Below are 15,539 nucleotides of genomic sequence, written 5' to 3'. Positions count from 1 at the left end.
GCCGCCTACGCTCTGTAGCTGAGCAGCCTCTCCCTGAACTGCCTCTCCTCAGGCAAAGTCCTTTGCTGTCCAGACAGGCTGAGAACATCCCAGATTTCCAAGTTCAAGTTTCCCATATGGGTTCCTCAACTTCTAAAATTTGACACGAACATCGAGGAAAAATCAGGCAGTACTCTTCAGTACTTGCAAGAAAACTCCTCCAGTGGTTAACCATCCAAATCGACTTCATGATTCTGCTTCCACCCAATGGGGAACAACGCAGGCAAGCCTTTGAAACTCCACCACAGGCACCATCTTTCTTAGTTTTCTTTGCTGACCTCCTTCTGAATGGTACCAGAAGTACCATCAGTATCAATTCCCATTTAGTTTGGATAGGAAGCAACTCCTTGACATGTGCTGAAATCTTGGTCCCCAGACAGTGGCTTTATTGAGACGTGATTGAGTTAATCCATTCATGAGCTCACAGTGAACAGGCTGTTAGCAGTACAGGGACTGTAGACAGAGACAGAGCAGTGGAGTGTGCGTGTGAAGGGTGAGTCAGGTCATGCTCCTGGCTTCTTCCTGCCTCTCTCTTCTTCTTTGCCATCATAAGATGGACAGTTTTTATCCATCACGTTCTTCTGCCATGATGGTTCTGTCTTCCCACATCCTACAAGCAATGGAACCAACCAACCATAAACCGAAACCTCACTTCTTGGGGGACCTCCCCGAGAGTCTGTAACACCAATACTTCTATCAGCCATCCCTTCAGGGTAGTGTGTGTTTGTCCTAACATGCACCTCAAACTTCTTCCAACCCAATCATTACTCCCTTTGAAACTCACGGTCACACTTTTGGGTATTTTTTACAACATCACCCCATTTTATAGACTCAAAATTTGAGCTGTCTGGAGCTTCATCAACAGAACATCATAATCGAGTTGTTGAACCCACAAGACGTTACTCTCTTATAGTCATGGAGTAGAGATTCCAGACGTCAAGGTGTTGCTGCATGTCTTCCACAATCTCAAGGGGAGGATCCACCTTGCCCCTCCAGGTAGCCTTGGCTTGTGGCTGTATCACTACAGCCTTTGCCTGTGTCTTCATTTAGCTTCCCTTCCCTGTGACTTACTCCAAAATCCTTCTTCTCATACGGACATTATGAATGCATCCAGGGTCCACTCAGAAAATCCAGGTGCAGAACGGTTGCTGAAGGTCACCTTAGCAGGTTCAGAAATTCCCATATATCTTCAGGAACAGGGCCTACCGCTAGCCCACTGCCACCCTCCTGCCCTTCCAAAGGTTCTTCAGAGACAGGAAGCTGCTTGGGGATCTAGCTAGCCCTATTGTCTACTTCTGGGGAGAGCAAGCCCTTCTTTACACCTATCACTGGTCCAAATACTGCGAGTCACAGATTCCGTAATTAAAGAACCAGTAGGTATTATGACATGTTACCACCCAACACTGCTGGGACACTACTTCCCACCAGGGTCCTAAGCATGAGCCACGAATGGAGCCAGATGATCCTTTATCAAATTCCACTCCTTACCCCACTCACCTTGGGCCCATCCCTCAACTAGCTACTCTCTTAGGAGCAGGATCCTCAATCCAGACGCAGAAGTCACCAACATCATCAAGACTAGCAGTCAAGTATACACCAGTCCCAGGGCCTTTTGTCACTGGCCAAGGTTTGAGAGTCTCTCGGGAGACTCGGGTTGCCCACCCGGCCCAGTGTTCCAGCCTTAGGAGGAGACCCAGTGCTGACCTGAAAGTAAGTCCGGATTTGCTCTTCAGGTTCCTCAGCAGCTCCAGCTGGTTCAGAGGTGGGATGAGTCTGGGGCAAGAGAGGAAGAAGTGAGTAGGCCTAACCTTCACGAGAGCTGAGGCTCAGCTCTGCACATCCACATCCCCCTCACCCTTGGGAGCAGGCAGCAGATGCCAGAGCATGGGTGTGGAACACCTGCAGCTCTGAGCTCAGCGCCTCCACCTCTCCCAAGCTCCAGGGCTCTCTCTCTCTCTCAACTCTCATGTTGTTCCTGGGGTCTCAGACACAGGAAATGGTCAGGACCCAGCATGGACAGCAGGCCATGGGGGCCCATCCCTTCAGCATGGAGTAGATCAAGAGCAGAGTTAGGATACCTCCTCCCCTGACCTCCCTTCCAGTCTACTTCCCTGCCCCTGAAATTTTTCAAGGAGCCGCAAGCACGGCGCCCCAACATATTCAAAGTCTCCTAAGTCCCCTGGGGGAGCTTCTTGGCTAGAATGGTATGGGGGAAGGTCACAGAAAAGGGCTTTGCCAGGCAAAGAGAAGCTCATTTCCGGGTCTATGGGATGCCAGCTTGGACAACTGAGGGGAAAGCTCTGGTATCAATCAGGCCCTGATGCCCTGGGGACCTGGCTGCACACAACTCTCAGCCCCCTGCCTGGCCTCTGCCTGCCCGCCCTGGCACTTGGTCAGCCCATTGTCACAACCACAAACATGCTGCCATGTGGAAGGTGAATGACTCCCTTCCCGGATAGGGGCAAAAATCTCATCCCAACCCATTTTCGTCCTTAGACCCTCAGCTTCCCCTGGCAAATGCCTTTTTTTATAACCCCCCCTCCTCATTTTAGGATAAACACAGTGGTCCCTTGGCTCCTGTGACCCCAAGTCCTGACACTCTTATCCCGATTCTGACACTACCTGCTTTAGGACAGCCTCACTCTGCAGATCCTCTTGTATCTCCTTCAGTACTGACCTCCTGGAGTCCCAACTACACACCCGGACCCTCAGGACCCTCGCTCTGTCCTTGTTCTTGTCTTTCATTCTTGGCCCCTCAGGTAAGAAACGCAGAACTTGGGTTCTTGTGCTTGGGTTCCTACAACACTTAGTCACCTCCTGGCCCATCACTGCCAGGCCTCCTCTCAGTGTGGTCATGGGAACCTCCTTCTGGAAATGTCCTCTCTTCCTCATCCTCCGCCTGCCTCACCTGGACTCTCACCATCTCTCTGCCCCACCCCACTCCATGAGCTCTTTCCATTAAGCCCAACAGTCTTGCTATTCTTCTGCTCAAACATTTAATGGCTTCCCACCACCTCCAACACAGAAGGAACACTGGGTTTCCTGGAAAACTAGTCTTGCTCTTCAATCTTGTTCCTCCGCTCAGAGAGACCTACCCTGCACCTCTGGGCCACTGCTGCTTCTGTCTTCTCCTCCCCTCTCCCTTTACCCCAGAGGCACAGGCTCTGGCAAGGATACCTATATCTGGGCCCCTCCTTGCTTCATAGCCACAGCCCCAGAGCCAGACCTAGAGGGTCGCTGAAAATGTTGGGAAGAAAAAAAAAAAAAAAAAAACAGAAGTCCCATGAGCTTCTCTCCTTACCCATTTCTGCCTCCCCTCCCCCAGGCCATTCACTGTCCCTTAACAAGTCAGCAAGAAAGCAGGAGCCTAGCAATCAAAGTTAGAGCTAGAACCCCGAGGGCCTCCCCTCCGCTTTTTCACCCAGCCCTGGGGCCTGGAGCAGAGTCCTTGGCACAGTTATCTCCCTTGGACCCCCACAACCACCACCACATCAGCCCGGGTTAGACACATGTAAAACCAGTCCTCCCAGCCACACTGGACGCATGCCTAGGACACACAAAGCAGCCACCAGGGGCAGACACATGGAAGTGGGGCCGTGCACAAAGCTGGTCACCCCTAAGCAGTCACAGAGGCTTGAGGGAGGGGCAACCCCAGGAGAATACTGGCTGATCTGAGGATAGTGTTGGTCTCATGGGACAACTCCAGTCACACAGGTTGGGGACAGTGTGTGGCGTGTGTGTGTCTGTGTGTGTGTTTGGGGGCATCTTCTTTCTGGGTATGGTACTGGCTGGAGAAGATGGGCTGAGGCGAGGAGGAGCAGGACAGGACACAGGTCTTCCATGTCCCAGGCGACTGGGAGCCCCAGGAAAGGCTGGACATTAGGATGCTACTTCCACAGCTGCCTATGCCTCTGCCGTCTGGGAAGGAGAAATCCAAGGGCATTCCCAAGAGAACAACCCTTCTATTTTGAGAGTCCTAGTCCAGTCCCTACAAAAAAAAAAAAAAGCTACAGGTTGCAGCTCCAGAAAAAAGAACCTATACCTGCTCCCGGGCCAGGTCAGGAGGGAATTTATAGGGCTGTGCTGGTACATGGGTCTTCCTCCAGCACGGGCACCATGCAAGCAGGGAGGGGCTGGCTCGCCTTGTACAGGTAGGGTAAACCTTCTTGGGCAGCTCAGCTGCCTGCACACGAGCAAAAAATAAGCTTCATGCTTCTCAAATTGGCCCTAAACACAGCAAGGGGGAGTCGCCACTCAAAATAATCTGTTTCCTGAGCCTTCACACTTTCTCCACTGTGGTATTAAGGCTCCAGGGTTGGAGATTCAGACTCTGGAAGGGAGCCCCTGGAACAGATGACCAGAGTATGATAACGGTCTGGGGTATGCTCCTGGTCCCAGACATGGGTCTCTCAGAAGCATGGTGAGTCCTATGACCACCACTCTGCTCGTAAGTGGGGCTGTGGGGGTGGAGTAGAGGCAGGGGTAGGGAATCAGCTGTAAGACAAGGCAGGAAGCAGGCCAAGGAACAAGACACACTGAGGACAAGGGATCCAGCAACGGGAAAGCAGCAGCTGAGGAAGCAGGAGTCAGAGAGGCAAGATATGCTCACACTGGTCTAGAAGGAGCTACAGGTTAACACAGGGACTCCAGGCAGGGAGGGGCCACAGGGCGACAGGGTCCAACGATGGTAGCGTTAGAACTAAGGGCCGGTACTCTGGGGTGGGATATAGGCTCTAAAGGGCTTGCCACACTCCGAACTCAGACAGACGAGAGCTACACACATCTCCCATCCCATGCATGTCCTACCTGGAGGCCCCATAGGTTTGAGTTTGCGAGCTTTCAAGGGTTTCACACACACACAGAGGGAAAAGAACCAAAAATTTTTAAAAGAACGGGATAAGACAAAGAAAATGAAAAAAACAGTTGAGGGAAGTAGGGGAAACAACAGAATAAAGAAAATTAGCCCATAGCTCAGTCCTGTCCCAATGCCCTGCAAGGAGCATGGAGCTTGGGGCAGGGCCAGGCAAGGGCTCAGGGCTCCAGAGGAGCCTGGGGTGGGTGCTGAAGGAGGAATGGCAAGGCCATCTTTGTCCCAAGCAATGCCCGGCTGTGACTGATGCAGGCAGAGTGGTGGGTGGTCTATCTGACCGTTGCCAGATCCCTGAAGATGATCCCCAGCCCAGGAGCCCTGGCAGAGCGCTGTGCCCATGCCACCTGGAGGTGACTTGGATGGATAGAAACAGGTGGGATGAAATGTTCTGACAGAGGCAATGAAGCTGAAGCTGGTCCAGCCTCTTCTCTCTCACAGCACCCAAGGCGCTCTGACTTAAAACATCTGGCCTCCCATCTTCACCTCAGCTCAAGTTTTGTGCACACAATTTCCAAGCCAGTGCTGCTACCTGACTTCTGAGCAGTGGCCCTCAGTCCAGCTGACACTCTTCCCTGGTGACCCCCCAGAAAGGCACCTCCTGACCTCTTCCTGCTTTTTAGACCTTCGTGGGGTATCCTGTGCTCTGCCTTGCTAACGCACACGCTCACTCACTCACGCACACACTCACACTCACGTACACACACACACACACGTGCGCGCGCACACACTCACTCATGCACGCACACACGCACACTCACGCACACATACCATCATCACCCTGGTCTCTTCTGGAGAACACAGTCAGAAGAATACAGTCACCACCGCCCTTCTTTGGCATTGCAGCACTAAGGCCATCACTCATCTCACGGAACAGCTTGGGGTGGGGATCACAACACAATGTTCCCCAAAGAGGAGTGGAAAGTAAAGGATGGGAACAAGAGTAAGAAATAAAAGCCACGACACTGTAAAACAAAGAACAAAATCAATACGGTGAAATAAACCACACAGAATCCTTTGTGGAAAAATACATACGCATGGGGGGGAAAAAAGAAATAAAAATCAATGGGGTAAAGAACAAATGGAAATTAAAAAGCAAACCACCGTGCAGGGTGGGGAGGCCGGGCCTGGCGCGGTACCTGTACATGGGGACAGTGACTGTACGTTCGTAGTACTGCCAAGTGGAGTGCAGGTCGGTGCGTGAGAGGTTAGTCGCGTAGAATCTCCAGGCAGACTGCAGTGGAAAGAGGTGAGATGGTTGCGGCTAGGCTGAGGCTACCCTGCTCCAGGGACCTCATCGACACAGAACTGCAGCCCCCGTGCCTGTCCTCACCCCACAGCCTCAGGGTGTGGGAGATACTTGCTCTGGCTCACAGTGAGCGTGGTGATCTTCCCTTCCGTCTCTCCTGACATCGAGTGGGTGACTTCATTGCCCTCCCCAGTCCAAACAAGACCTAACCCAACCCCATGAGACCTAGGGAGGGAGGTAAGGTAAGGAGGTAGCTCCTTCCTCCAGGCAAGATGGCGCAGGCTTGGTCTTCCTCACTGGCTCGGGCTTCTTTCCATTCCCTATACTTTGTTGTTGTTGTTGTTGTTATGTTTTGTTTTGTATATGCAACACAATCCACACAACATAAAGTCCATCACTTTGACTGCTTTGAAGTACCCACGCCGTTGTGTCACCGTGACCGCTATCTTTTTTTTTTTGTATTTTTTTTATTTATTTTTTAAATTTATTTATTTATTAAGGATTTCTGCCTCGTCCCCACAACCGCTTCCCATTTCCCTCCCCCTCCCCCGATCAAGTCCCCCCCCTCATCTGCTCAAAGAGCAATCAGGGTTCCCTGCCCTGTGGGAAGTCCAAGGACCACCCACCTCCATCCAGGTCTAGTAAGGTGAGCATCCAAACTGCCTAGGCTCCCCCAAAGCCAGTACGTGCAGTAGGATCAAAAACCCATTGCCATTGTTCTTGAGTTCTCAGTAGTCCTCACTGTCCGCTATGTTCAGCGAGTCCAGTTTTATCCCAGGTTTTTTCAGACCCAGGCCAGCTGGCCTTGGTGAGTTCCCGGTAGAACATCCCCATTGTCTCAGTGTGTGGGTGCACCCCTCGTGGTCCTGAGTTCCTTGCTCGTGCTCCGTCTCCTTCTGCTCCTGATTTGGACCTTGAGATTTCTGTCCGGTGCTCCCTTGGGGGTCTCTGACTCTGTCTCCTTTCATCGCCTGATGAAGGTTAATAATCCTGAGGATGCCTATGTGTTTGTCTTTGGATTCACCTTATTTAGCTTCTCTAGGAACATGATAGACCGTAAAAGGCTAATCAACCCAATTATAAAATGGGGCACTGATCTGAACAGAGAATTCTCAACAGAAGAACTTCAAATGGCCAAAAGACACTTAAGGTCATGCTCAACTTCCTTAGCGATCAGGGAAATGCAAATCAAGACAGCTTTAAGATACCACCTTACACCTGTCAGAATGGCTAAAATAAAAAACACCAATGATAGCCTTTGCTGGAGAGGTTGTGGAGAAAGGGGTACACTCACCCATTGCTGGTGGGAATGCAAACCCGTGACCGCTATCTAACCACAGCTTCTCACCCTCAGAAAGGCATGCCCATCTGTCCAGACTTCCATTCCAGCCTCCTCCCAGGCTCTGGCAGCATCAGCCTTTTAGTCTCGAGAGATTCAACTGCTTTGGAAATTTCCTAACCATGATTATATGTATGGTCTGTTAGTTTCTTACATGGAGGGAAAGGCCCTCAGAGCTGACCTGAACTTCAGTGTGCACTCAGCTCCATCCCTTTCCTGACGAAACACTTGGTTGTACAGGTATGTCACATGCACTTTGATCATCCACCAGTGATCATAGCTATCCCATATTCTGGCTGTTGTGTATAGAGCATGATAAACACGGAAGCTTTTGACTCAATACCTGTTTTGGGTTCTAACAAAGGAGAGAACGTGTGGGTAAGGAAACAATTCCACGTGTCACTTTCTTTTCTGTTTTTCTTTTCTTTTCGGTGCTGAGGGTAGAATCCGGAGCCTTGCACGTGGGAGCCAAGAGCTCTACCCGTGAGCCCAGCTCTGATTATTGTCTTCAGAGTGGTTGCTGTACCACACATCCCCTCAGTGATGTGTAAAGGCCCAATGCCACCAAGTCCCCACCAACACATATTTTCCATTTTTTTAAAGTTTTAACCATTCCAGTGAGTGTGAAGTGGCATCTCATGATTTAATTTTCATTTCTCTAATAACATAGCATCTTTTCACAGGCTCATGGCCAGTTGTCTCTCTTCTTGGAAAAATGTCTCTTTGAGTCCCTTGCCTCAAAACCCTCCGAGTTGTTTGTCTTTTTGTGATTGAGTTTTTGGAGTTCTTTATATATTCTGGATATTAAATTCATTTCCAAACTTTTCTCCCATTCTATGGGTTGTCTTTTCATTCTTGAATGTCCTTTGAGGAACGAGTTTTTAATTTTAATGTTCTCTAATTGTTTTCTTTTGTTACCTTTGTGATTTTTGGTATCATACATAAAAGATAAAACAATAAATCTTGTTTGCTTCTAAAGTGTTTAATAGTCTTAACTCTTTTATTTAAGGCAAGGTCTCATTATACATCCCAGCCTAGCCTCAAGCTCGAGATCTTGCCTCCGTCTCCAGAGTTCTGGGAACACAAGCAAGCACCACATCATTGAAAAAGAAAACAAAACTCCAGAGTATGATGTCTGTGGTACAGAACTTAGGAGGCTGAGGCAAGAGGATCACATGAGTTTGAGGCCAGCTTCTGTTACAAAACAAGCAAAAAAGCAGTAACAATAGCAAAACCGGTCTCCATTTGTCCAACACCATGGATTGAAACCGTTCTCATCTGTAAGCAGCCTGCAGATGGGCACTCACTGTTCTGCTGGTGTACCTGCCCTGACATGAAAACTACACCGTTTTGATGACCACAGCTTTGTAATTTAGAAGCTGAAAGTGTGAGTCCCCATACTTTGTTCTCCTGCTTCAGCACTGCCTGGATATTCAGAGTCTGTCATAATTCCATAGACACCTTAGGATTAGGGGTGGAAGTCGTTGGACTTATGACCAATGCAATGGACCTGCATTTCAATGTTTGGGAAGAGCATTATAACAAGATGAAGTCTTCTGGTCCATGAACATGGGATGACTTACTTTGGTCTCCATCAATAGTTCAGTTACATCAAGCACATGGAGTCCAGGTTGGTCAGACTGACTTCTACAGAATGGCTTAGGAGGCCCTGGTACCTCCTCTGAGACTCCCCTTCAGGCATTTTTCTGCTTGGGATCCAGAATCATACCCAAGTGATAAATCTCTTGAAAAACCAGTCTTTATACCCTTGCCCCTACCTCAAGGTTACTGGGGTCACCGCTAACCAAATCTTTGGCCCCCAAACATGCAGGAAGGCCAGCTTCACTCAGAGGAAGGACATTTTGATCAATTATTCTACGGCCTTGCATCATAAATGGGTTGGAGATATCTTGAAGCTCTCGAAGCCATCTTGAAGTCAGGGGGAAAACCGTGCAGGTAAGGCAGAGAGACTTCACCCACAGATGTCCTCTGTCACTTGTGGGTAAAGCAGGGACAGCAAATGTTGTTGCTCTTTGGTGTCACTTCTGACTTTTGGAAGACTCATAGGCAGCTGCTGAATGGCCTTTGAGAGGAGTATATGAGGAGATACTCAATTTTTGCTGCCTTCTGTTAAACCTTTGGACCCTGTGGGCATGCAGTCATTTTCTTTTCAAATAGGCATTCTGGTTTTTTTGTTGTTGTTGTTTGAGTTTTTTTTTTTTTGCTTTGTTTTGGTTTTTTTGCAATTACGAAACAGTAGCCATGTGTTTTGTGGTAAAAGCTATGTAATACATACACAAAAAGAGGCTGGACCCAAGGTCAAATCTGTGAAGGCCACACCTTTAGAAAAGAGAGACAGATATAGGGCCACATTCAGCTGGCAAGAAATCCTGGCCAGCTCTAGGGTCCAGCAGAAATATCTGTCTTCTTGCACACATGTTCAGATGTTCTACATTCCATCTGCCCCTAAATGATAAGGCCGGCTGGATAAGCTCAGTGAAGGAAGGCACAGTGTCCACAGGCTGAGCAGCTAGGCTGAATTAGCACAGATGTGGTTCAAGAGCCACTTGATGCCAAACTGCCAACATCTCTAAGCTGTGGGTCTCATGGCTGCAGAACGAATATGATGAGACACCTACCCACAGGGCACTGGAAGGATCTGCATGGTTACTGGGACAGTATGGCCTTAGCCAATAACCCGCTGGGAAGAGGGCCAGCTAGCATCACTACCGTGAGTCACTGGGTGTGTGTGACCTCAGGTTGTCTGAACTATTCTCATACTGAAAATAATCTTGTCTTCCAAACATGGATCTATCCATAGACATGGAAAAGCCTGGTACAGCCATTGTCAATGCCAAAATCTTGGGGAGGGGGGGGCTCCCTTCTAGGTAAGGTGGAATCAGAACGGGGGTTAGTCCTTGGCAGGGACTGAGGCTCACCTGGATCAGACCTGCTGCAGGGTTCCTCCGCTTCTCAAAGTGTTTTTGCCGGTGCTGCTCTTGGACTTTCAGAGCAAAGCCAGATCCCAAAATGCCCTGCAAGTCACTGAGGTCAGACCACATCCTGGGACCACGACCCTCCTCACCCTTGCCTACAAGGCTTCCTGCATCCTTGGAATTCCCTAGCACCTCGTCACCTAGAGACCAGGCTTGGGGGACTCTCTGGTCAGATCCCAAACAGGAGCCCTCCTAACCTGCTCTGTCCACAAGGCAGCTGCAGCCAGCTGCCCTCTGCCAGCCCCAGGGTGGCAGTTGGCACGCCCATCCTAATCTGTATAGGGTGAATGAGGACCCCACTGTCTAGGGTCATTCAGATGGGATAACCACAGAAGTCAACAGAGCTGTGTCAAAAGGCCTGGACTGGTATGGGACCTCTCTAGGGAATGTGAACCCCATGGGGACAGTTCACAGGTGGCCTGTGGGCAAGTCTTACAGGGAGCCTCTGAGACACCCCCTAACATCCCGGGGGCAGGAAGGGGCGTAGGACTCACTGCAGGAAGGGCGAAGAATGAGACACCAATGAGGGTGAACGTCGCAGCCAAGAGCCTCCCGTTCCAGGTCTGAGGGTACTTGTCCCCGTAGCCAATGGTCGTCAGGGTGATCTGAGGGGCAGGAGGCTCCGGTCACTTGGGCAGACTGGCAATGGCCTACCAGAGGCCTTTAATCCCAGGCCAGACATCCCTGCTCAGTCGTGAGAAGCTCTCCCAAGTAGTTTGCCTGTATCTTTGGGGGCAGCTGGACACTGAAGCCACTCAGACTTGGGCTGGACAGACATAACCCATGTTAGGGCAAAGCAAGGCCAGGGTCAGCAAGGCTGTCCTTTATCCTTCGATCCTACCAAACCCCAATCTCTCTTCATTCCCAAGACTCTAGGGAACACTTGAGATGGGTGGGCTACACAGTACACACCAGAACCAAACAAGGACAGCAGTTGCCACCAGGCGAGGTGCTGATGTATCTAAGCCCCTGCTCTGTGCTCAGAAGTAGGGGGCATCAGTGAACTGATAGGAAGTGCAAGGATGCCAGGGTCCATAGAGGGCAAGGAGAGTAGGATTCAGGGATGATGGGGACAGTCTCTCAGGACAGGAGGGGAGGAGGGCAGTGGTGGCAGATAGGGGGTGGCCAAGAACACAAATGAATAGCAGTGAGGGGGCTGTATTTTAGGAACCAGCAGACATTTTAAAATACAAGAATTACTTCGAAACAATAACGATAAAATGTTTGCTTCATTTCTGGGAGAGAAGAAAGGCCTAGGCCCAAAAATTTCTGAAGAGAATGGACTGCATCACCCTCCAGGACCCAGGGCCAGCTGGTTACAGCTCAGATCTCCCGGGCACCAAGCTGATTCCTGTGGCAGAGCCTGGGTACACAGACAGTCCAGCTGCTCCCGCCCTGTGCCCATCACACGCTCGCCATTGCTACTTACCTCCCAGCCTTAAATTCACTTCACTCCCACAGCCCTGCTCCTCCCCAGGAGGACATTAGGAAGATCATTAATAAACTACCCTGTGGCTTCATCCCCGGGGACGCTGTCTGATCCTCTCCCAGAGACTGCAAGTGCAGCACCTGTCGAGATCACCATCTCATGGGTTTTCAGGTGACAACAGCCTCTTCCCTGAACCTCCAAGGAGTCCAGAGCATTGGAGTAGGAGGGACTACAAGAAACCCATTTCTCTCTGATTGGGATGGATCTCAGGACTAGTGTGGTCTTCAGAAAAAAAGGGATCCAGGAAGCCTGTCATCCTTGCCCACTCCAAGCAGAAGTCCAACGGTGTCTCACAGTCCCTCTGAAAAGGGACAATGGCAGGGGACTTCTGGAGTATCCAGAGTCCAGCATGGGGAGCCTCAGGCATAAAGGCCAGGTAAGGTTCTAGCATTTGGGCAGCAGCAAGTCGGGGTCACTGTCAGCAGGTTGCAGACCATCTAAAAAAGCCCCAGAGAGTCAGGGCCCCCTTTGCAATGTGTGTGTGTGTGTGTGTGTGTGTGTGTGTGTGTGGTCACTCAAGCTTTTACGTGGGTGCTGGAGATCCAAACTGAAACTTCCATGCTCTCACGGCAAGCAGGTGACGGGGAGAAAGGAACCCAGTCTGTCCGCTACCACGTCTACCAACACAATAATCACAGCACCCTCAACTGTCATCTCCAGCATGACTACAGCCAGCCACCAGGGGGCCTCCAAGAGACATGCCCACCCCGGTCAGCCTAAGGGCTGTCAGGTCTCTCCTCCAGGTCCCAAGGGGCAGGGTATATCTTCAGGACAGAAAAAAAAGGGGGGGGGGGACATGGAGGAGGAAGTGATTCATGACCAGGACTTACCAGGCCCCACCAGAGTGCATCTGCATAGGTGTCAAAGTGGTCATTCTCACCCTTCTCTGCCAAATACACCAGAAAGGAAGCCAGGATGAGGCAGAGGAATCCGATGTACCAGGCAGTCACCAGTTCCTGCAAAGGCAGGAGAACATATCATTGCCCCACTCGGGCCAACTCGGACAATGTCAAGCGTGAGAGCCCTGCTCTGAACTGTGCACCTCAAGGGCTTTGGGGGACAGAGTCCCCTCGTGAGGCCAACAAGGTACTGCTAGAGTAGACACTGGTCAGGGCCGGCAGCAGGGCTTGTCTGACAATCAAGGGTGACTTCTGGCCGACCAGCACAACTCTTTCAACTGAATATTTTAGACCTTGGAGCAGAGCATCCAACAGCCCAGTAAACATCCTGTTCTTGGCTGGGAACACATATCCCAAGCCAGGAACTGATGTCCCAGCACTGAATACTGTGGAGATATCCTCAAAAGGGGGTGCAGGCCTAAACAGGTATACACTCAGTTCCTAAAATTGAGAGTACAATGAAGGAAGGGAGAGATCAGGTTCCAGGGAGCTCAATTTCCCCAGGGTCCAGTGCCTGCTCCCACACCACCATGGCCAAAAAAGGGGGGGCTAGCAGGATAGAGAGCATCTGACTCAATGAGTCCATCACGTGCATAGAGGCCCAATAGTACAGGTCTTGGCCACTGAGAACTCCTTCAACACAGATCGTGTGCCCACAGTCATCCCATGAGTTCCCTGGTCAGCAGCCACCACAAGCCACACCTTAAACAATCCCTACGCAGGTGATTCAGGCATAGTATCGATCCAGGCCCTCAGAACCAGGAAGGGAAACATTCAGCTACAGGGGCTGCCAGCTATAGGGAGGGCAGCTCAAACTAAAAATAGAAAAGAGCTTCTGGGGACAGGTGAGGAAGGAAGGGGGAAGATCGTCCATATCTGGTCCCTGGTTACATCTACTTTAGAGCACCCCCAGACTTTGGAGCCAGGGTAACCAGCAAGACCCAGGCTGGGCCAGGGCTCACCTTGCTGTGAGCATACACCACGGATCCCAGGAGCTTCCAGGTGCCACCCCTCCGGTCCATACGGATCATACGTAAGATTTGCAGGAACCGCAGGCTCCGAAGCGCAGATGTGGCAAAGACATTTCCCTGGGAGCCGGCAGCCAGCACAGCGATGGAGGCAATCAGCACCATGATATCTATGGAGACAGGCACAGTGCCCAGGGTCACCTCCTCTGGACCCCCAAAGGATCAATGGCCCCATAGACACACAAGATCATGTAGGGCCTGCGGAAGGGTGGTTCCCAGTGCCCACCCTGCCTACCTGTGGTGTCCAGGGAAGACTGCCCAGCACTTTGTCCCTCCCAACATCTAGGCCCTGTCAGCCAGGGGCACCAACTCCAAGTCAGTAGTAAGAAAGGTTTCCAGAAGACCCTCCCCTTTCACTCAGCCCACAGTGGCCAAGACAGAAGCAACTCTTGCCCCAGACCCAACTCTGGTGGCCATGTCGGCCAGGCCTCACCAATCACACAGAACGGCTTTCTGGCAAACTTGAGCCTGCCCCTCCAGCCTCGATACCGGCAGCAGCAGCCCGCAGCCCAAATCCTCACAAAGTACTCAACGCCAAACACCACGATGGTCACGATTTCCTGGGAGGTGGGAGGAGCACAGATGAGGACACTATGAGGTCTTAGGAAGACGGGCTGCATACTACACGGGCAGTCTCAGGACAGGGATAGATAAAGTCCCATGGCTCAGGAGCTAGAAGTTAGAGCTGCAGGTCTACCCCACAGGTCCCCCAGCTCACGTCAGCCAGGACTGAATCCCTTATAGATACACTTCTCCCAGGGCTCACTGCGATCAGCAAGTCCTGGCCTGTAGACCGCCAGAGGAACCACCCTTCCTGCCTCCCTTCTGAGCGATATCTGTCCTGTTTGAGATGGCATGGGAGGCTCTGGTGTCAGGGTACTGGGTGGGCACACTGACACCGGCACTGAGCGAGTTCTTAGTCAAAGCGAAGGGAGAGCGGGTTCCTCTAGAATTCAGGCAGCCCCGGGGCAGTGGGGGCAAAGTGGGTGGAAGAGCATCCTAGTGGGATCGCTTTCCTTGAAGGGCCACCTCCGTTACCAACGGCAACAGAGCAATTACGTACTGTTTCCATGACACCCACCCCGGCCCCATCGCAGGATTTATGTGAGTGAGCATCACGGCCTCCCACCCCTTCACCCACATCTTCTGTGGAGCATCCACACTTCCAGTGGAAACACCTATGCACTTAGACTCCAGAGAGCCGGGTGGGAAGGAGAGGCGGTGAGAGCTGTTTGTTGTGATGTCACTTCTGCTATGGACTGGGAGTCTGGGAAGGGGCTTGAGGTCTGCATCACAAAGCCGGAAGCATCATTGGCTGTGGATGCACAAAAGCCTTCTGCTCTGGAGGAGCCCTGGATACAAAGGCCTGACTCGCTCAAACACTCAGGATTAGGGACATAACTGGAGGGCTCCAAGACTTGAGAGGAAGACTACAGCAGAGGTTTCACCATGGGATCAACCAGGGCTCTTTCCCAGCCAGGCCCTCCTCCCTGCTGCCCTGACCAAGGGTGCAGCTTACCAAGATGTAGAGGGCCCCCTCTGAGCTCTTCTCGTACTCCTTGATGGTGGAAAATACAGAAAGCACAAGGCAGGAGAAGACCAAGAGAAACCTGCAGGAGGTGAGAGGCACGCG

General features: G+C 51.3%; 1 protein-coding gene across 15 annotated transcripts in view; it reads right to left on the bottom strand.

Annotated features, from left to right (window-relative positions):
* The window catches only part of Kcnq2 (potassium voltage-gated channel subfamily Q member 2), a 60,153-nt gene that overhangs the window by 23,457 nt on the left and 21,157 nt on the right, over nucleotides 1-15,539 (bottom strand). For 9 of the 15 annotated variants that reach the window (XM_041641855.1, XM_041641862.1, XM_041641857.1 and 6 more), the window contains exons 2-10: nucleotides 15,426-15,516; nucleotides 14,340-14,466; nucleotides 13,841-14,016; nucleotides 12,810-12,935; nucleotides 10,985-11,095; nucleotides 10,434-10,529; nucleotides 6,046-6,140; nucleotides 4,846-4,875; nucleotides 1,744-1,812 (exon numbers count right to left, since the gene is read on the bottom strand). In XM_041641855.1, the coding sequence (XP_041497789.1) occupies nucleotides 1,744-1,812; nucleotides 4,846-4,875; nucleotides 6,046-6,140; nucleotides 10,434-10,529; nucleotides 10,985-11,095; nucleotides 12,810-12,935; nucleotides 13,841-14,016; nucleotides 14,340-14,466; nucleotides 15,426-15,516 (921 nt within the window). The remainder of the gene's footprint in view (nucleotides 1-1,743; nucleotides 1,813-4,845; nucleotides 4,876-6,045; nucleotides 6,141-10,433; nucleotides 10,530-10,984; nucleotides 11,096-12,809; nucleotides 12,936-13,840; nucleotides 14,017-14,339; nucleotides 14,467-15,425; nucleotides 15,517-15,539) is intronic. The other 6 variants (XM_041641858.1, XM_041641860.1, XM_041641869.1 and 3 more) reach the window with 1 other exon arrangement.

This window comes from Microtus oregoni, unplaced genomic scaffold (assembly GCF_018167655.1).
Source record: "Microtus oregoni isolate MIOR12 unplaced genomic scaffold, Mior012 000071F_ref0000514, whole genome shotgun sequence".
Taxonomy (NCBI): Eukaryota; Metazoa; Chordata; class Mammalia; order Rodentia; family Cricetidae; genus Microtus; species Microtus oregoni.
Note: the sequence above shows the minus strand (reverse complement) of the source record. Positions and strands in the feature narration are given on the sequence as shown.